Raw genomic sequence first — 21,297 nt, 5'->3', positions numbered from 1 at the left:
ATACTATCTCTAATTTCCCTTGTAAGCTATGATTTAGCCACCTTTCCTGTTTTACTTTTGCGCCAGACAGGAATAAACAATTGTTGCAGTTCACCCATGCGCTCTTTGAACATTTGCCATTGCCTATCCACCATCATCCCTTTAAGTAACGTTTCCCAATCCATCATAGCCAACTCGTACCTCATCCCATTGTAGTTTCCTTTATTAAGATTCAGGACCCTAGTCTCAGAGTCAACTATGTCACTCTCTATCTTGATGAAGAATTCTATCATATTATGGTCGCTCATCCCCAAGGGGCCTCACACAACTAGATTGCCAATTATTTCTTTCTCATTACACAATACCCAGTCAAGGATGGCCTGTTCTCTAGTTGGTTCCTCAATGTATTGATCCAGAAAAACATCCCGTATACACTCCAGGAATTCCTCCTCTAAGGTATTGTTACTAATTTGATTTGCCCAATTTATATGCAGATTAAAATCACCCATAATTACAGATGTTCCTTTATTGCATGTGTCTCTAATTTCCTGTTTAATGCCAATACCAACATCACCGTTACAGTTTGGGGGTCTACATACAACCCCCACTAACGTTTTTTGCCGCTTAGTGTTTCTCAGCTCTACCCATACGGATTCCACATCGTCGGAGCTGATATCTTTCCTCAAGGAAAGGGTTAAGGCATGGGTGAAAGCACGGCCACTAATGGTGAAATTGTGAATCTGATCAGTCTCCTGTTAGGTTCCGATGAGGGTCACACTCAGTGTATGAAGCTGTTATTTTCTCAGTTGAATGTCAAATGCCCTGAAGTTTGTGAATTTCAAGTGGGTTGTGTTTTTATTAACTTGTTTGTGAAGTATTGTGACTGAACCACTTTACTATATAATCTTCTAAACAAGGAAGGCATTATTTAACCTGCTTAGGAAAGGAAGCTGCTGAAATGAGCTGGTCAGAATGGGTCTGTCACTATCCTCAACATTACCCTCAAGGGACAATTAACAACTGGTAAGATTAACCAAAGCAGCTCCACACTGACCCAGCAATGTGACATTGTCCTTTATCAACTGGTTACAGTACAAGAAATCTTAATTAAGCTATCACTGAGTGAATAAAATTTGGTTACATGACACTATTTCTTGTGGGGTGATTTGATGACTACGGATGACCTATAATTCTGAATTTTGGTCCTGCCGCCTTTTGATATGAAAAGTTTATGAATAAAAACACATCCCACAGCTTCGGTTTTTCTTTGAAATGTAGAGTTGTTTATTGGTGTAAAGAAAGTTTCTCAAACGTAGCCCTGAATTTTTGCTCTTGTATCAGGTGCACAGCATTAGGGGAACTCCCAGCTCTGCAAACCTGACTCCTGAAAAAGTGCCCCAGATGTTTGGATTTTCGTTATGAAGTGAAGGGGGCGGGTGGGGGGGGCGTGGGGAGAGCAGGGTTTATGGGACTCATACCTGCCATCTCCATGAAGATTTCAAAAGCAGCCACAGGGGCTTTTGGGTGCAGGACCAGGCTGGGCGAATGGCCCACCTCGCCCTTCCAGCATTTTATCCAAGCTGTAGAAAAAAGAATGAAGTAAAAAACAGCCCTCCAGCACTCACCCCTCAAACCCCTCACCGCCCCCTCCCAGCACACTACCCATGCTGCATCCATGACAACCCATGCCATCTCATGCCCCCACACACCCTCTTGACCCTCCATACAAACCTACATCCTTCCACCCAACTCCCATGGCCCTTTACAGCCCCTATGCTAACTTAGTGCCAACTCATCCCAATCCAGGCACCCACCCCACCACCCTTTGCCCCTACATTCTCCATGTCAACTCACCCAGTGTCCATGAGCAGACCTCAGGACCCATGCTGAGATTAACTAAAGTTCTTAAGTGTCTATCAATGAATTCAGTATTTAAAAAAGACACTCTCATTGATAAAATTCCATTCACTACATTTAGCTTCCTTTAATCCCTTATAAGAACAAACATTTGTATTCATAGAACCAATTCAAACGGTCGGATTTCCCAGCCCCATCCACCACCGGATCGTCCGGTCCTGCCGAAAATCAGTGTACTTTTGGCTGAGCCGCCAAATCTCCCGTGGCGGGTCCTGCCACAACGAGGCTGGAAAATCCCAGCCAAAGTCTTTACGGACACTTGGAGCTGTCAAACAAACTGTGAACTGACAGGACCTCACTGTGACAATGGTAGGTTGTGAAATCAGTCGTGCAACACTCATCCTGTAATGGTAACCCTCATGTCAACATTCAGAGTGAAATAGCAAGCATTGATTTTTTCCCCCAAATACTTAAAGGGCAGAAGATTTGAATAGCTTGACAGCTCCCTTTGACAGTTCCAATGAGCTTATCCAATTTTTTCCCACATTCATATATACTTTTAGCAATCCCAGAAGAGCATTTGACCTCTACCAAAGGGAATCGTGCCTACCCTAAAAGGTACCTGACCTCCTGAAAGGTGTCCCAGGACCATATTTAAAAGCATATCTTACGTATCCAAAAGGTTCCAAAGAACTCCATTAAGTTCGCACCTTCCCCTACCAGGTCTAATGTGCACAAGTTGTATTTCCTACTCCCTCTTTGTGGAAATCAGATCAGGCTGAAGGCAGCTGCACTTTAACATGGGCAATTGCCTCCATGAACCACAGATGTTTCTCCCACTGTGAAACTACTAGGGGCTGGGTTCAGTGGCTACATTTGCAGATTCGGGGCTACAGTGCCATTTTTTGCAAAGACAGCGAGTCACTCAATCTGCACAAAAATTCAGACCATAGATTTAATAATTTCAACTGAAATGCAAACGCATGTTTAATGAAATCACAAAAGCCTTATAACTCTCAGTACTGAGCCCCCTGGGGATATGATTTATAGTTAAATATCCAGGCACTCATTAAATCGTTTATTTGTAGCAGATTCTAATTTGACTATTTAGGAGCTTAAATTCAATTACTAGTGATATTCCATTTCATTCCAACTTTCATAGCTACTGCTTGAACTTATTACAAAACTATCTGAATCAGCATAAGGCAAGGAGAAAGAAAGAGTGGCATCAGTGCAAAACCAACCTTACCCATCCATCACCGTATGTCACGTTAAAAGGTTAATGTGAAGCAAGCTGTGTACTGAGACACAGGAGGGTACATTTTGTGAGACCCTTCTCCCTTTTCAAAGCTTATGGGTGTGTGGATCTGAGCAATGGATGGAGGGGGTCAGTGTACACAATTTGAGAAATCCCCTCATTCCCTTCTCCCCACCACACCCCTTCATTTTCTGGTGATTTATTTAATGGTAAATCAAATTCTGAAATCGTTGTCATAAGGGATATTAGAATTGGAGCGTGTTGTTGAATGAAGCACTATCTGACTTAGAATTGTTTAGTTTTCCATCACTTAACACTGTGATCAAGAAAAAAATCCTCCACATAATGCAATGTGTAGAAATATAATGTGGTTAAATCTAGAATGTCATACCATGGCTGCACTGTGATCATTAATTCGATAGAATGTAGGGAGTACAAGGCTTGCAATGATTTAGAACACCAACCATTCATCATAGATATGAAACAAAAACAAAAATTGCTGGAAAAACTCAGCAGGTCTGACAGCATCTGCAGAGAGGAAGGCAGAGTTAACGTTTCGAGTCCGTATGACTCTTCATCAGAACTAAAGAAAAATAGAAATGTGGTGAAATATGAGCTGGTTGAGGGGGTGGGACAGGTGGAGCTGGATAAAGGGCCAGTGATAGGTGGAGGCAAAGAAGAGATTGCCAAAGATGTCATAGACGAAAGGACAAAGGGGTGGTGACGGTGGTGATCCTTTTGTCTATGACATCTTTGGCAATCTCTTCTTTGCCTCCACCTATCACTGGCCCTTTATCCAGCTCCACCTGTCCCCCTCAACCAGCTTATATTTCACCACATTTCTATTTCTCTTTAGTTCTGATGAAGAGTCATATGGACTCGAAGCATTAACTCTGCCTTCCTCTCCACAGATGCTGTCAGACCTGCTGAGTTTTTCCAGCTATTTTTGTTTTTGTTTTGGATTTCCAGCATCCGCAGTATTTTGCTTTTATCTCAGTCATAGATATGAGTTTGATTCAGATTAGAGAAATCGGATTAAAAGTGTGTTTGCTTTAATCGTCTACAGCGTAAAACTGTAATTTCCCAACCAAAGCATCAAATTGTTGGTTTCCCCCTGAGGCCATGAGGAAGGTGCACCTGGGAATTCGGCACTTTGGGACAAAGGAGGAAAGTGTAGCTGCACAACCAGACCTGGCTCGGGTTGATATACAAACTAGAGGCAAAATGTTCCACTGCCCAGAACTGACAAGGCTCACCTTAAGTAACACAGTTCACCAAATATTAAAAAAATAACAGGGGTAATTTACAACTTTTGTAAGTACATGTTGCTATTCCTTGTTTAAGGTGCAGCCTTATTGGAGCCTACTAAAGCTTCACATACTTGCATCCCAAGTGTAAATGTTGTGACAATATAGGGAGACCTATGCGAATGATTGGGCATCAATGTAATGTGGCCGCTGGGACCTATTAATGATTCCCAAAAGGAAGGAGTGAAGGAAAGGAAAACAGAAAACTTCACTGGAAGCAATTGGCCTAGCAGGAGATTGTTTGCCCTTTACCTTTAGGTCTAATATTTGCATACTGTTTCCTATCTAACAGACTCTTGGGAATAAGCAGGATCTCTTGTGAAATAAAGCTTGTCAGCGGGTCAGCTGGTAAACCAGTAGGGCCTGTGGTTCCCTGTACAGCATAAAACTAACCAGGATGGCTCTTGCTTACATATGCTTGATATTCAGCTATTTACAGTGTTAAGTGGCATCCTGAACACAGCAGGATTCTTTAATTATATGCTTAATATTTTGGATTGCCCTGGGGCAAAGACATTTTTAAGCTTTAAATGTTCACAGTAAAGAATCATCAACCTCCCACCCCCCACTATTTGGTTTGTTTACCCTCATTTCCACCTCAGGAACCTTTGAACCCTTTGCAACAATAACACACAAAGCAAATATCAACTTTCTTCTTTGTGTTATTTTCATGGACTCCTCAAATGTATTCATCTCTTTGCAACCCTGATGGGTTAGAAGATCTTTTCTGTTGTTAAGTTATTCAGAGACTAATGGAAGTCAGCGTTCTTTAGTGGTGCTTTAAGAGAATGACATTTGTCACACTCTCCACTCTCCAGGAGTTGGCATTTGCTTACTCTGTATTTGGCAGTGTCTATCTGAGGTTAGAATGACCCTGCTTTTATCGAATGATGTCAATGTTTGCTTTAAACTATTCTCATTGAGTGACTCTGTAATAGTTTTCCCAAGCATTTGAATTTTTAAAATTTGTGTTGATTATTTGAATAGTCAGTGTGGCAGTGGTGCTGCGATTGTCCTAACTTGCATCAAATTTTGTTCACCCTGTACTCTCTGACTATATTGGCTCCTGGTTAAAATAATACCTCAATTTTAAAACTTCAACCTTCTTTTCAAATTCCTCCATAGCCTCACCCCTCCCTATCTCTGTAACTCCAGCCTCACAACCCTACGAGATCTCTGCACTTCTCCCAAGTCTGGCCTCGAGCATCTGCGAGTTTATTGTTCCGGCTGTACCTTCAAGCGGCCAAGTCCCTGAGCTCTGGATCCCCTTCCTAAACCTCTCAATTTCTGACCTCTCTTTCCCCCTTTGAAGATGTTCCTTAAAACCTACACCTGATCATCATCTGTCTTAAAAGTTCCATGTCAAATGTTTGGTAACACTTTTGTGAAGCATCTTGGGACGTTTTACTACCTTAAAGGTGCTATATAAATTCGAGTTGCTGTTGCTATGACAACTTCAAAATAGTGAGTCAAATTGTGCAGTTAGAAACACTCATGAATTTCAGAGCCAGGCAAGCTCTTTAAGAAAGAGAGAAAAATAAAGGTAAACTGGAAGAGATGAGAAGGATGGAAAAGCGAAAGGATAAAAGGGAAGGTAGAAGAGTGAATTGAAGCCACTCAGCCCCATCCCTGATAGCCCCCTAGGTGCGGCTTTCCGCCATGTTTCAGTTCTGAATGAGGCAAGAGGTCAGGTTTAAAACTTTTATCTTAAAATCGCCTTCCAGGATTTGACAGCTCTGACAGTCACTGTGCTCTCAGAATCCTGCACCATTTTGGGGCCCGGGCACTGGTTTCTGTGCCTTGGATGAAAGGTATTATTGTTGGCATTCCGGCCTCAAAAAAAATCCACCGAAATTTGAGATTGAGATTTGGCCTTTCCTCCACTTCGCCTGCCCAAATCCCGTGCAGCTGACTTGAACATCGCTATGTGGGGACAATTATGGCACTAAATTACTGGAATTCACACTCTCAGTGCGTAAGGGATAAGTTAAAATAACCAATATAATGTAGGCTTACTGCCAAGATCAGATGAAGCTGGAGCACATAGAGAGGCAGTTTAGAGCTTGAAGATTGTCGGAAGTTTCAACATCAATTCCTAAATCTGGAAATGCCATTTTCCAGTGATTTGTATTTTTTTGCATTGAGTCTAGGTTTGCCTCTGATTGGCCGTAAGACCGTGGGCTCAAAGTCAAGGACCTTTCTTCTGAAGAAAGGTTCATTAACTCGGCTTTTCTCTCTCCATAGCTGCTGCAAGACCTGCTTACTATTTCCGGTATTTTCTGTTTTGGTTTCAGATTTCCAGCATCTGGGCCTGAAACTTCGGTTTGGCATGCAGGGGGCGTGGGCCCCTCACGCCGACGTGTAATGTGACGCACAGTGACATCGGGCGTGCGTCCCAACGACACTTGGCATCATTCCGATCTTCAGTTCGGCGGGTGTGCACTGGAGTCGACTGCGCACCTGCCAAACTGTCAAAGGCCTATTAAGGCCATTAATCAAATAATTGAGGCACTTGCTAGGGCTGCCCATCTAACCTTAAGGTTGGCGGGTAGGCAATGAGCCAAAGCGGCCTTTGCATTTTTCATGGAACCTCAACCACGGGCGGAATGAGGTTTCATGAAGCGTTTATTAATTTAATAAAATGTTTCATGTAAATTCATAAACATGTCCCACTTTACGTGACAATGTCCCATGAGGGGACATGTCTGAATAATTTTATTTTTTTATTTTTCACATTTTTATGACTTTTCGTAAACTCCCTGAGGCAGCCCCGTGCCTGAAGGGGATTTCTGCGCTCTTTCGTGCGCGTGCCCACCTCCCCCCACCTGCACAGCTATCACTGACCGCTTCCGGGTGCATGTCACGCCTTAATTGGCCCGCCCACGTAAAATGGCTCCCACCCCCGCCCAACCTGCCCAACGGGGAGAAAATTCTCCCCCTGATGTATTTAGCTTTGGTTTTAGAAAGAAAAGGTAAAACAGGTTAAAGTTCTGAATACACACTTTAGCAAATATTGGGGTCATGGTATCTCTGTATAGGTAATAATTAAGATGTGTTTCACAGTAATTTGGGGAGAAAAAGTGTTCATTATTCTTCATAAAGGGTACTAATTATTGGTACTGCAACTGAGGTTCTGGGTTCAAATCCCACTCCATAAAATTGAGCAAATAATCCCAGTTGACACTCTAGTGTAGCACTGAGAGAGTGCTGCATGTCAGAAGTGCTATCCTTTGGAAAGGGCATTAACATGATCCAGTGATACTATTTTGAAGAAGAGCTGGAGTAATCCTTCCTTGTGTCCTGGCCAATATTTATTCCTCAACTAACATCACTAAAATAGATTATCGGGTCATTATCACATTGCTGTTTTTTTGGGAGCTTGCTGTGTGCAAATTGGCTGGGGCGTTACAACAGTGACTACACTTTAAAAGCACTTTCTTGGCTATAAGGTGTTTTGGGACTTCCTGGGGTCATGAAAGGTGCTATTTAAGTGCAAGTCTTTCTGTTTTGCATAGGTACAGTTCTGCTTTACATTATAGGCATGTCAGAGATGCCACTTGTGTGTAAATATATCATTCGGCAACATATGATTCACAGTGTTAAACTGTTGTATATCTGTATCTAACACTGCATTATAAACTTTCACCTTTTGGCTAATTACCTCTAATTTGAGCACATTAAGTGATAAACACAGTTCTAAAGGTGACCATACTAGATCAGGCTGGAATTTGCAAAGTATACTGAGCTCACTGTTTTAGAAATTGCCACATTGAGCACAAGTCCGCATAAGTGTTTATATAAATGGATCCCACACTGTCAGCTTCTGTTAAAGATTCTGTCGATTAAGTCCTTCACATGCTGATTGTGGGAGTGAAGTATGCTTTGATGTCACTGTGTTCACACCAGACAGCTGAATCATTTTAGCCATGGAAAGGGGGAAATGACATGATGATTAATTTGTATTGAAGGAACTCTCCAACAGACCATTAGAAAGGGGCATTAGGCAGTGACCTAACCTGGTGCCATCACTCTGTGTGTTTTACCTTGTACACACTCAGTGTGTTATCTTATGGTTTGGGGAACCTTCATTCTTGACCTCTAGTTGATGTTCCCAGTGGCCAGTTTCCAGTCTCAGAAAGAGCAAGTTATTAATTATTCAGCACGTCAGCTATCTTGTGTGAATGAGAAACCTGGGTTTTCTACGCTATGAAACACATCTGTGTTTTAATCATTATGATTACTTATTCTTATTCTATATTAATCAAATACAGGTTTATTCGGAACTGCACACAGGAGAGTTGTAAAAGATTCTGGCAAAAATTTCTTGCAGAGCAGTTGCTAATTAAACTTGATTGTTTTTATTGAATGCTAATTGTTTTAAAAATATTTAGTAATACTGTTCCCCCACCCTCCCCACACCCTCTCCACCCCATTCACAGAGGCACTCTTTTTCTGACCCGTTAATTCACATTTTAATTCCCATTTATTCTCTACCCAATCGCTCCCACCTCCCATAAACTCAAAAAGCCAGTTTAGTCTGATCATGAATTCCTAATCTCAGCATTTTTCCTACCCACACTGTACAGCAGTGTCGATGCCCATGAACAGCAGCCAGGAGTGGCCATGAGTGAGGCAGTAAAAGAACAGGACAATTTCAGATGGTACATCATTTGTGGTGGATAATTTCACATTAAGAGCCCTGCTCCAATTGTGCAACTACCCTAGCTAACACACCTCCAGTGGTCTAATACTTTGACAATTGATAACAGAAGAAAGGTTTGCATTTCTATCGAGTTTTTCACAATTTCTGGATGTCCTAAAGCTACAGCCAATGGAATACTTTTAAAGTATAGTCACTGTAGGAAATGTATTAGCCAATTTGCACACAGCAAACTCCTGCAAACAGCAATACCAGATAATCTGTTCTTTTGTGATGTTGATTAAGGGAAAAACATATGCCAGAACATCAGGGAGAACTTCCCTACTCTTCAAAATAATGCCATGGGATCCTTTACATCCACCTGAGAGTGTAGAAAGGAACTTGGCTTAATGCTTCACCTGAAATATGGCACCTCCAACAATGCAGCACTCCCTCAGTGCTGCACTGACAACTTTGATTTTTTGTGCTCAAGTCCGGGAGGGGGACTTGAACCCACAACCTTCTGACTCAGAGGTGAGAGTGCCACCCGCTGAGCCATGGCTGCAAACCAATCACCATTATTATGGAATTACAATATAAAACTATATAACTAAATTGAAATATATTACCAGAGCGTGAGTTCAGAATGCGGAGCTCAATAAAATGCACAAAGGTAACTTGTCACTGACTTCTTTTAGAATATGATTTATGTTAGTTAGTTGCTTTTAAATATATTTAATCCCAAGTGTGCAATTATCCCAATATTAATAATGTTATAGCCGGAAAACATGATTGAAGAGTTGGCTTTTGAACCAAATGTTGTTTTTAATTAATCAGTTGGATAATTGTCTCCTGACAATGCAGGATGGTGAGAGGAGAGGAAGCTTGTTACAATCTTATAACAGAATAAAAACAACTTTGTTTGATATATTGTGTAATGCCGTATTCACTACTGCTACACACAATCATAGGGCGGAACATTATAAACTGAGCTTTTCACAATTGGAGGAACTCGGATTAAATACCAATTGGATAGACTAACAGACTTAGCTATTTATTACAGTAATTCATAGAATTTATGTGTCATCAGTTGATATAGGGAGTCAGAATAGTAACTATTAACCCCTGGGTTGAAAATTCCTCTCTCCTGTTCTTTCTCAGGTGTTTATAAAAGGTCTAAATTCAATGATTTTTCCCAATCTTCATCTTGTTTCAAGTAGAAATAACTTCACTGAGTGCAGGTTCATTGCCTGAATGTGCCCATACTTTGGCAATCCAATTGAGAGAATGCAAAGATGGCAGATGTGGAATCTGTTTCACACTAAGGCGATGGTGGTGCTGCTCAAAAACCTGATGTAAAATATTGAACTTGAAATACTGAACTCCAAATGAGTGAACAAACTCACATTTCTGTGACTTCTTTGATAAGACAATAAGATCATATCACAGGAATTAGGAACAGGAGTAAAGCATTCAGCCCCTTGAGCCTGCACCACCATTCAATAACATCATGGCTGATCTGATCGTGGCCTCAACTTCACTTCCCTGCCTGGCTCCCATAACCCTTGACCCCACCTTGTAGATCAAAAATCTCAGCTTTGAATATAATGAATGACCCATATCCTCTACTGTTCTTTGGGGAGGAGGATTCCAAAGGCTGACCACCCTCTGAGAGAAGGAATTCCTCCTCATCTCTGTCCTAAATGGGAGATCTCTTGCTTTTAAACTATTTCCCTTAGTTCTAGATTTCCCTACAAGGAGAAGGTGGCAGAATGGCACTAGGTGAATTGTTCCTTCAGAGAGCCAGCATAGACACAATGGGCTGAATGGCCTCCTTCTGTGCTGTAACCATTCTATAATCCAACCATTCGGTTGGATGGGGGATAAATGTGGGTGAGAACACTGAGTGAATTCCTGCTCTTCTTCATAAAGTGCTATGGGATCTTTGACATCAATCGAGAGGGCAAAGCTTTCATTTAACAACCAAAATGGCCCCCCTGATAGCTGACCCTATGACAGCGAAGCATTCCTTCAGCACTGACTCTCCGACAGTGCTGTGCTCCCTCAGTACTGACCCTCTGACAGTGCAGCGCTCCCTTGGTTACTGCTTTCCAACAGTGCAGCACTCCCTCAGTGCTGCCCCTTGACAGTACAGTGCTCCTTCAGTATCACCCCTCCAACATTGTGGCACTTCTCCAGTAGTCCTCCTCGACAGTGCACGCTTCCTCACTACTGTCAAGGGAAGGCCGTGTTTGACAAATTTGATGGAATTATTGGAGGAGGTAAACAGGAGTGTTGATGAGGGTTATGCCTTTGATGTGGTCTACATAGATTTTAGCAAGGCTTTTGATAAAGTTCCTCATGGCAGAAAGTGAGAGCCCATGGGATCCAAGGCAAAGTGGCACATTGGCCAAAATTGGCTGAGAGGCAGGAAGCAGAGGGTGACAGTATAGGAATGTTTCTGTGATTGGAAATCTGTTTCCAGTAGGGTTCTGCAGGGCTCGGTGCTGGGACCCTTGCTGTCTGTGGTGTACATAAATGATTTGGACTTAAATGTAGGGGGCATGATCAAGAAGTTTGCGGATGACACGAAAATTGGCAGGGTGGTAAATAGTGAGGAGGATAGCCTTAAACTGTAGGAGGATATCAATGGACTGGTCAGGTGGACAGAGCAGTGGCAAATGGAATTCAACCCGGAAAAGTATGAGATAATGCACTTGGGGAGGGCTAACAAGGCAAAGGATTACACCATGAATGGAAGGACCCTGGAGAGTACTGAAAATCAGAGGGACCTTGGTGTGCATATCCACAGATTGCTGAGGGTAGCAGGGCAGGTCGATAAGGTGGTTAAGAAGGCATATGGGATACTTGCCTTTATTAGCCGAGGCATAGAATACAGGAGCAGGGAGGTTATGCTGGAACTCTATAAAATGCTGGTTAGGCCACAACTGGAGTACTGTGTGCAGTTCTGGTCACCACATTATCAGAAGGATGTGATTGCACTGGAGAGGGTGCAGAGGAGATTTACCAGGATGCTACGTGGGCTGGAGGGTCTGAGCTATGAGGAGAGATTGAATAGGCTGGGGTTGTTTTCCTTGGAGCAGCGAAAGTTGAGAGGGGACCTGATAGAGAGGTATAAGATTATGAAGGGCATAGATAGGGTGGATAGGACAGCACTTTTTCCATTATTAGAGGGGTCACTAACCAGGGGGCATAGATTTAAGGTAAGGGGTAAAAGGCTAAGAGAGGAGTTGAGGAGAAGTTCTTTCACCCAGAGGGTGGTGGGAGTCTGGAACTCACTGCCTGAAAGGGTGGTTGAGTCAGAAACTTTCATTTAAGAAATATTTAGATACTCACTTGCGTTGCCATAGCCTCCAGGGCTATGGGCCAAGCGCTGGAAAATGGGGTTATTGTTGTCAAATCTTTGTTGACCGACGCGAATGCGATGGGCTGAATTACCTCCTGTGCACTAAACATCTATGAGTCTACTGCCCCTCTGATAGTGCGACATTCCCTCTACTGATCCTCTGACAGTGCGGCGCTCTCTCGGTATTGGGAATATCAGCCTAGGTTATGTGCTCAAGCCTCTGCAGTAGGACTTCAACTTCCACCCTTCTGGGGAAATCGCTCTGTTCTGCAACATCAATATTTTACACTTAGATGAGATCTGAAATCCTGCAGTCATGAACTAAAAATCTTTCGCTGGTAAATACTCGATGTCAGTGTACCATTTTGGTCTTTTCCAAGACCCTGTTCAGCCCTTGAAGTGCATGTAGCCCTTTTATAATTGGAGTTGGGCAGTTACTTTTCCCCTTCTCTGGATTTTCTGGACACCTTGGAATATCTTGCCTATTGCTGGCTGGAGGCTCACCCTTGTTTTGTCATTATTTACAGTGTCAGCTTCCTCCCTCCACTTTTGACAGGCTTGAGTCTCTCCCCACCACACTTGCACTGTCACATCAGGAATCCAGGAATTCTCAGGCATTTTTTTGGGAATTCCAACACTGAGTATTTATGAATCTGTAAATCTGAACCTGTCACCTTATTTACCTACCAACTTTTATCTTCTTTTCAATGCTAGATCAAAAGGAGAGGATTCATCACCAATTTTCTCAAGATTGCTATCAGTGCTGTTTTATAATTGGTTAGCACCCAGATGATTGCAGTAGAAATTATTCAAATTCTAATTGCTTTAGAGAGTTCCAACTAAAGGCTCAGGTGATTCCCAAGACTGGGGTTTAAAGTTACAGCCGCTTGATTGGGAGATGAGTATCGATGTGTTGCAATGTCTGTTTTCTATTCCTGAAGAAGCGTAGGACATTTTTCATATTAGAGGTGCTGTGGAAATGACAGCTGTTATTTCAACAACTGGGACGTACCAAGATCCCAGGACAGAGCGAGGAGGGTCACGTGACTCTCACTAATGTCTGCCAGGAATTTCTGCTGGGGTTCTCCCATTCCTCTGCTGTGACTTTGGTGGAAACGGTTGATATGTTTTGGTTGGTGTTTCTGTCAATCTTCGATCAAACCAAGAGTGATCAGGAAAACCCAGAGAAATTCTACCCCATTGTCTCTTGAATGGGACATGAAACGTATTTCCTATCGGGTTGTCCTTGTCTATGATCCATTATATTTTGTCGTTGACTTCTTTAATAAACCATGACTCAATGTTTTTCAAAATGAATGCTGTATTTGTTGGCTAAATATCTTTAAGGAAATACTTATTTAAATGTTTAAATTGTTAAACATTGGTTTTGGATTGTTTTATCAATGTATAAGTTATAGAGCTAGCACAAACATGATGGGCTGAAAGCCTCCTGCTGTGCTATATGATTCTATGATTGAATGATATATATCCTATTTAATTTTTACCTCATAGATAAAAACTGATGAAAGGATCATCAAAACAGATCACGGCCTCCTGATTCGTAGTGTGCAAAGAAAAGACGCTGGCCTTTACTACTGCAAAGCTCAGGAGCAAACATTTACTCACACAATCATTAAACTAAATTTGAAAGTGATAGAGAATGAACAGATGGAGAATGCACAGAAGGCCGAGGATGAGGAGGGGAAAAGCAGGGATTTTGCCTCGGAGTCTCGGCTGAGATACAAGGATTATGTGCAGCTGCTGAGTAGTGCCAGCTTCACAGTGGATGACTACTGCGAGCAGCTGTGGTACCGGGAGAAACGGCGGCAGAGGAACAGAGGAGCTGGAAAGTGGAAGCATGTGCAGGAGATGAAGAAGAATCGAAATCGCAGGCACCATGAGTAGGCTAATGGTTTGGAGGTAAAGCTGAACCCTGTGGCTTTAAATTCTAAGGAGACGACAAAGGCTTCATTGAGTGCTGCTGTACTGTTATTACTGTTCTGGAGAAGAACAAAATGCTTACAATAAAAAAGGACTTGCATTTCCCTGTGATGAACTCAGCAACACCAAAACCAAGACAGGGACCTCGTGGTCTGCAACATTAGTCTTCTTTATTACAAAGTATTTACAGCACAGAAACAATCCATTTGGACCAATATGCCATTGTTTATGCTCCACTAAGCTCCCTCCTACCTTTGCTTCATCTCACCCCATCAGTATTCAAACCTTAACAAAAAAAATTCCTCTTGCTTTGTGAAGAAAATGCAGCAGTAAGCGATTTGTCAATTTTATCACCATCATTCTGCTCTGACACATCCATGATATTGTTTACATCACAGATCAGACATTTATAAATTGCTGTAACCATTAAGATTGAACATTTGTCTTCAGTTGGTGACTAAAATATTGAGATGGATTTTCGCTGTAAACTTTGAGGATCTTTCCATTACCTGCCGCTATCGACTGACTGCATAAATTCGACAGAAACCTGTTTCCAGGAAACTGAAATTCCAGTTCAAAATGCAGATATTCCTGAACTAGTTACATCCTTTTTCTTATCAATTAATGGAACACCACAAACGTACTTTTTATGACTGTAAATCATAAATTGTATTTAGGCATGAGAATTGATGTAAAATCCTATGAGAGAAAGAACTCACACTTTTTTGGTGGGATGGATTTTACACAACAATTTTCTCAATGTTGCATTATAAGGAACAATTGCTGTTTGTTAACATGAACAAAATTTGATGGTGTTTCCATTATATTAGCTAGCAAGAAAAATGTGTTTTCTTCATAATTTATTGCTGTCAAGGACTAAAAAAAGCATTAAGGGATGGTAGGTTAGCGGGAGTTAAGTGTTGCAGCACATTAAAGCTTAGTTATGTAGTGGCAGCTTTCAGACTTGTGTTAGTCATACCCCCCATGGTGAATTTCCCCATCAGGCCATCATGCAGTGTTGATGGGTGGATATTGAAGGCTACATTAGGGGAGGGAGGAAAGGAAATGTAGAGGGAAGAATGAACCCCCCCCCCTCCTGCTGTTATGTATCTCCTCATAACAGTTACAGAGAAGGTTTGGAAGATTTTGAGCCTGTCTCTTGGGCAGGGTGAGGTGACCAAAAGAGAAAAATACAAGAAAATAGATAACTTGGAAAAAGTAAAGTTTGTAAATTACCGATAATCTAATTCCACATCCCAATCATTCTTTGTCATCCTGTTATCTTTATTTACTTTTCTATTCGGTTCTGCTTTTCTACCAATTTCTAATACTAGAGAATATAATAGGCATAGCAAATGCGTTGAAAGGATATTTTATGCAAACAAATCTCATTACACCTATTAGCAGTTTTAGCATATGATTCATATATTGTTGAATCTTAAGTGAAAGAATTTTGGAACATACATTGCTGTAAAAAATAATTATATTCCTTTACTTAATCTTTAGTTTATACTTGTGTTGTATCAAATTAGTTGAACATTATTATGGACTTTTTTATTGTATGGGTTAAGGTTTTATTGTAAAGCCACTTTCAGAGTAATGGTGTTTAGAAATTGTTTTTTGATAGTAGGCTAGTCCTTAATTCTGGTTGGGGAAGTTTTAAAGCATTTCTTTTGCCAGCCTATTGGTTGCATTTGTGAGTATCAGAGTTCATGTCACTCAATCCTGGCTCCCTAAATTGGGTGAATGTTATCAGTTCTTGACCAGGCTATTGAATGGAACACAGAGTGATGCTGAAGTGTCTGGGAAGCAGGAAGGGACATCCTCCAGCCTGCTCCAGTCCAGCCAAGGAGGGACCCTCAGAGAGATGAGCAATAACGTTCAGATTCCCACTCCTCTTTCACCTGGGATTTGTCCATTATGCTCAAATATTCTCCCAATTTTGAAATGTTATGGCTTAATTTTATTATTCAACCCTTGAACAACAATGCAAATTCCAAGTTTTTAAGGGAGACAGTATCTCTCATATAAAGCATAAAATAGCACAATATTCTTAATTAAGGCAAACATGTAGTTAATATTTTTCAAGACTTAATTGAAGGGATGAAATGCAAGTTGAAAAAAAGGGTGAATGCCTTGTGTCATTGAGTCAGTCACCTGAGGAGATGACAGGAGCTACGTGGTAACATATGTACTGCAAGTGATTTGTCCTGTGGTGACCACTGTCTTTTGTAAATCCCTTTATATTAGATAATCACCATGAAGAAGGTCCATCCTTCCTAAAACAACCACATATGTGGTGACAGGTGATCATCAAAAGAAGAAAACTGGAAAAAAATGAGAGGAATGAGAAAAATATCAATACGTAGTTCCCATATAGAGAGAGAGGGGCTTTAAAGGATATGAATTATTTTGCTTTCATGTAAAGATGTTAAATATGACATGTCATTGTATTCATATAACAGGGATCAGAATGTTAAATGTATATTTTGGTATTATTTTAATAAAGTAGACATCTTGTTATTTAAAAAGCTCCCACTTCGATTTTTTAAATGTTGCATTTCGTGAAAACATTTTCTGGAAAAAAAAAATCTCAGCACTTTAAATGTCCTTTAACACTTTACAGGTTACACTTTCCTGCACGCGCTAGTTTGGGTGAAAAAAGAGATGAGTGTAAACAGATGGCCAAGGCTTTGAACAAAGAAATTGTTTGTACTGCTGCTCTAAATTTTGCTCCTGTATAAAAATGTTTAATCAAATCAGAATTAGTGAAAGGGAATGTGAGAGAAAAAGCTCTCATTAAGGATGAGTAAAGCCTCGTCAAAGGCAGGAAATGAGAAATTGCGGTATAAATATTCATAGTTTTTAAAAATTCATTCATGGGATGAGGACTTCACTGGCTGGGCCAGCATTTATTGCCCATCCCTAGTTGCCCTTGAGAAGGCGGTGGTGAGCTGCCTTCTTGAACCGCTGCAGTCCATGTGGTGTAGGTACACCCACAGTGCTTTAGGGAGGGAGTTCCAGGATTTTGACCCAGCGACAGTGAAGGAACGGCGATATGTTTCCAAGTCAGGATGCTGAGTGACTTGAAGGGAAACTTCCAGGTGGTGGTGTTCCCATGTGTCTGCTGCCCTTGTCCTTCTAGATAGTAGTGGTCGTGGGTTTGGAAGGTGCTGTCTAAGGAGCCTTGGTGAATTCCTGCAGTGCATCTTGTAGATGGTATACACTGCTGCTATTGTGCGTCAGTGGTGGAGGGCGTAAATGTTTGTGGATGTGGTGCCAATCAAGTAGGCTGCTTTGTCCTGGATGGTGTCCAGCTTCTTCAGTGTTGTAGGGGCTGCACTCATCCAGGCAAGTGGGAAGTATTCCATCACACTCCTGCCTTGTGCCTTGTAGATGGTAGACAGGCTTTGGGGATTCAGGAGGTGAGTTACTCGTTGCACGGTCCTAGCTTCTGACCTGCTCTTGTAGCCACGGTATTTATATGGCTTGTCCAGTTCAGTTTCGAGTCAATGGTAACCCCCAGGATGTTGATAGTGGGAGATTCAGTGATGGTAATGCCATTGAATGTCAAGGGGTGAGGGTTGGATTCTCTCTTGTTGGAGATGGTCATTGCCTGGCACTTGTGTGGTACGAATGTTACTTGCCACTTGTCAGCCCAAGCCTGGATATTGTCCAGGTCTTGCTGCATTTGGATATGGACTGCTTCAGTATCTGAGGAGTTGCAAATGGTGCTGAACGTTGTGCAATCATCAGCGAACATTCCCACTTCTGACCTTATCATGGAAGGAAGGTCATTGATGAAGCAGCTGAAGGTGGTTGGGCTGAGGACACTACCCTGAGGAACTCCTGCAGTGATGTCCTGGAACTGAGGTGACTGACCTCCAACAACCACAACCATCTCCTTATGTGCTAGGTATAACTCCAACCAGTGGAGAGTTTTCCCCCTGATTCCCACTGACTCCAGTTTTGCTAGGACTCCTTGATACCAGACCCAGTCTAATGCAGCCTTGATGTCAAGGGCAGTCACTCTCACTTCACCCCTGGAGCTCAGTTCTTTTGTCCATATTTGGACCAAGGCTGGCCCAGGTAATGAGGTCCAGAGCTGAGTGGCCCTGGCGGAACCCAAACTGAGCGTCAGTGAGTAGGATATTGATAAGCAAGAGCTGCTTGATAGCACTGTTGATGGCCTCTTCCATCACTTTACTGTACATGTTCTTTCTGTCTGCAAAGAACAGGGCCCCATGTATTAATATATGTAGCTTCCAGTACACGCAAATGTTCCACGTTGTGAGCCTGACTGACAATCTTAAATTGGTTGTCAGCGTAATTCTTCACAGACTGAGGATTATTTAGCAAATGTTGTCCAATTGCGGAATCCCAGGTTAAACACTGGGCAGAATTTTCTATGCCCATTGGTGTCAAGGGTCATGGCGGGTTTGAGCGGACAATATGGCAGGAAGGCCAAAAATCGGTTTCACAATGTCATGAAACCAGTTTTCAATCGTCCGCTCTGCCCGTCAGTTGCGAGCTGCATTTCCTGCCACAGCACATCGGGAACTTCATCTGAGTATCATTATAAGCCCAGCTCACCAAGATCATCTCCCCAGGTCAAATTTCCTGCCTATGTAGGCGGGAAAACACACCAGTGCAGAACACGTCTTGACAAGTGTGACGTGCAGAAGTCGGGGCTTCTGGTCAGGGCCTGGCTCACATCGTGGACACCTGAGAAGCAGAAGAAGCTGGAGTCTGACAGCTACCGACCCTGGAGGAACACGTGCATCGCACGCTGGGTGGATTCTCATGGACACTGTGAAGCAGCTCAAGGAAGGTTGGAGGTCCCAGTTGAGGGTCTGCTTCGGGACATCAGTGTGTTGGCCATGGTCTGCTACGGATGATCATTGAGAGGGTGTAAGTTTGGCTGGGAGTGGAAGGTGTGTCAGGGGTGGGTGAGGCTGGGAGTGGGGGAATGATACTGTTGGTGGCTGAGGTTAGAATGGGGGAACGATGGTGTCAGGGAAAGTGACGTTGGGATGGGGGGAATGATGGTGTCGGGGGTTGCGATTGGAAGTTGGGGATTACGGGGGGAGGAGGGTGTAACGGGGTAGAATACAGCAACTGGGGAGGTAGGTGGAAGGGAAGGAGTTCGGAAGGAGGAAAGCGTCCAGGAGGAAGAAGGAATCGCGGGGGGGAGGAAAGAGTCTAGGGGGGAGGAAGGAATCTAGGGGGCAGGAAGGAGTCTGAGGGGGGAAGGAGTCCAGGGGGAGGAAGGAGTCCGGGGGAGTAAAGGAGTAAGGGTGGGGGAAGGACTAAGGATGGAGTAAGGAGTAAGGGGGAGGGAAGGGGTAAAGGTGGAGGAAGGAGTAAGGTGAGGGCAGATCACCAGGTGAAGGTGCAAGGGAGGGGAGTTGATGACTGCCTCCTGGGCAGCAACATGAGGGTGGGTGTGGTATCAGGGAACGGTGAGTATGAGAGAGGGCAGAGGGAGATGGTAGTGTGCGAGGGTGAGGGTGTGACAGTAGTGGTAGAAGGAACACAGGGGTGGCAGACACAAAAGGTAGGGAACATACACATTCACCTGGACTTCCCTGAAGGAAAACTGTTGTGGCTGGTAGGTGACGGTGGGGAGGTGGAAGGTGTTACCGGGGGGTCGACAGTGATGGGGGAAAGGACATGGATGGCTGGGGGAGGGGAAAAGACGTGGGAGCTGAAGACAAATTTTACCAGCACCATGTTTTGAAAACTGAAAGTGAAAGGAGAGTCGTGGTGGGTGAGATCAGGTGCTGCATGGGAGTGTGGTCAGTGGGTGGGCGGAGATACAGGTCGGCTCAGATGGACAATCGATAGTGAACCCCAGCAGACAGCATTGAAAATGCTCAGGCCAGTGAGATGAGTGTGATGGAGGAAGGATCCACGTGTGTGGGAGAGAGGCTTGTACAAGGCTCTGAAAGGCCCCGCCACACACACACTTGACACCAGATTCACTCGTGTTCTGGCTGTGTGCAGCTGAACTGTTGTGGAGCGGTGGGGGAGCAGATGTGTGATGGGGAGAATGTAGTGGGAGGATTCGCAAAGCTTGTCAATGAAGCTGAAAGACACCATTAGACATTATTCAGTGAAAATGAATATACTTTCATATAATAAAGTGACAAATTGTGTTCACCTGTGCAACCAATTGTGATCAGAACTTCTTAACTTTTCTAGGCCTACCACTTCATCTAGGTGCTGCCCTGACATCCGCAGCAGGGGTGGAGACAGCCTGTGCAAAGGGTGGCCCCATTGCCTCTGATGATTTTGGCATGCGTTCCCTGGAGTGCCGAGGCTTTAAGGGCCCCGGCTGGCTTTGGCTGTCCTCCTGTGGGCCGGCTGCTCTCTCTGCGGTGACAGAGGATGAGGTTGAGGGGCTCACAGGCAAAGGGAATATGGAGGGAATGCACAGCCTCTGAGATTCCTGAGTGGATGACCCAGGGGTGACCAGCTGCCGTTCCTCCTCCCTTCGGGTGCACGAGGGCCCCGGCCTGACTACTTCAAGGGAAGGAGCTCCTGGAGGGAGGTTGAGGTGCCCCGTTTCTCTCTTGCGTTGCCGCTGCAGGAATTCACCCGTGGCTCCTGCAATGGGGTGCAGGTTAGCGCGCATCTCCACGTTCTGCTGGATCAGCATCTCCACGGCATCCGCCATCCTCCCCATGGAGATCTCTACGCGAGCACATGTGGGCACCACTTCATCAGGCAGCAGGCGGACGCACTCCTGCGTGCCACTCTGTTGAGGGCTTCCAACAGCTCTGCATGATGTTCCCACACCTTCTGCTGACTCTCCACGATGAGTTGGACGGCCGAATCCAAAGGCTCGTCATCTGACTCGGACCTCACAGAAGCCTCTTCCCAGCAGTGCTCCAAGTGCCAAGGAGCTCGGCCAAACCTGCCTCCTCCTGCTGCGGACATGTGTCCG

General features: G+C 43.5%; 1 protein-coding gene across 5 annotated transcripts in view; it reads left to right on the top strand.

Moving 5' to 3' along the window:
* Positions 1 to 16,879, top strand: part of LOC144687166 (semaphorin-3D-like) — a 380,732-nt gene extending 363,853 nt beyond the window's left edge. For all 5 annotated transcript variants that reach the window (XM_078552912.1, XM_078552909.1, XM_078552911.1 and 2 more), the window contains one exon: positions 13,920 to 16,879. In XM_078552912.1, the coding sequence (XP_078409038.1) occupies positions 13,920 to 14,312 (393 nt within the window). In that variant the 3' untranslated portion in view covers positions 14,313 to 16,879. The remainder of the gene's footprint in view (positions 1 to 13,919) is intronic.
* Positions 16,880 to 21,297: the final 4,418 nt, after the last annotated feature.

Source organism: Cetorhinus maximus, chromosome 12, assembly GCF_964194155.1.
Source record: "Cetorhinus maximus chromosome 12, sCetMax3.hap1.1, whole genome shotgun sequence".
NCBI lineage: Eukaryota > Metazoa > Chordata > Chondrichthyes > Lamniformes > Cetorhinidae > Cetorhinus > Cetorhinus maximus.
The sequence above is the reverse complement of the archived record's forward strand: the minus strand, read 5'-3'. Positions and strand labels throughout refer to the sequence as shown.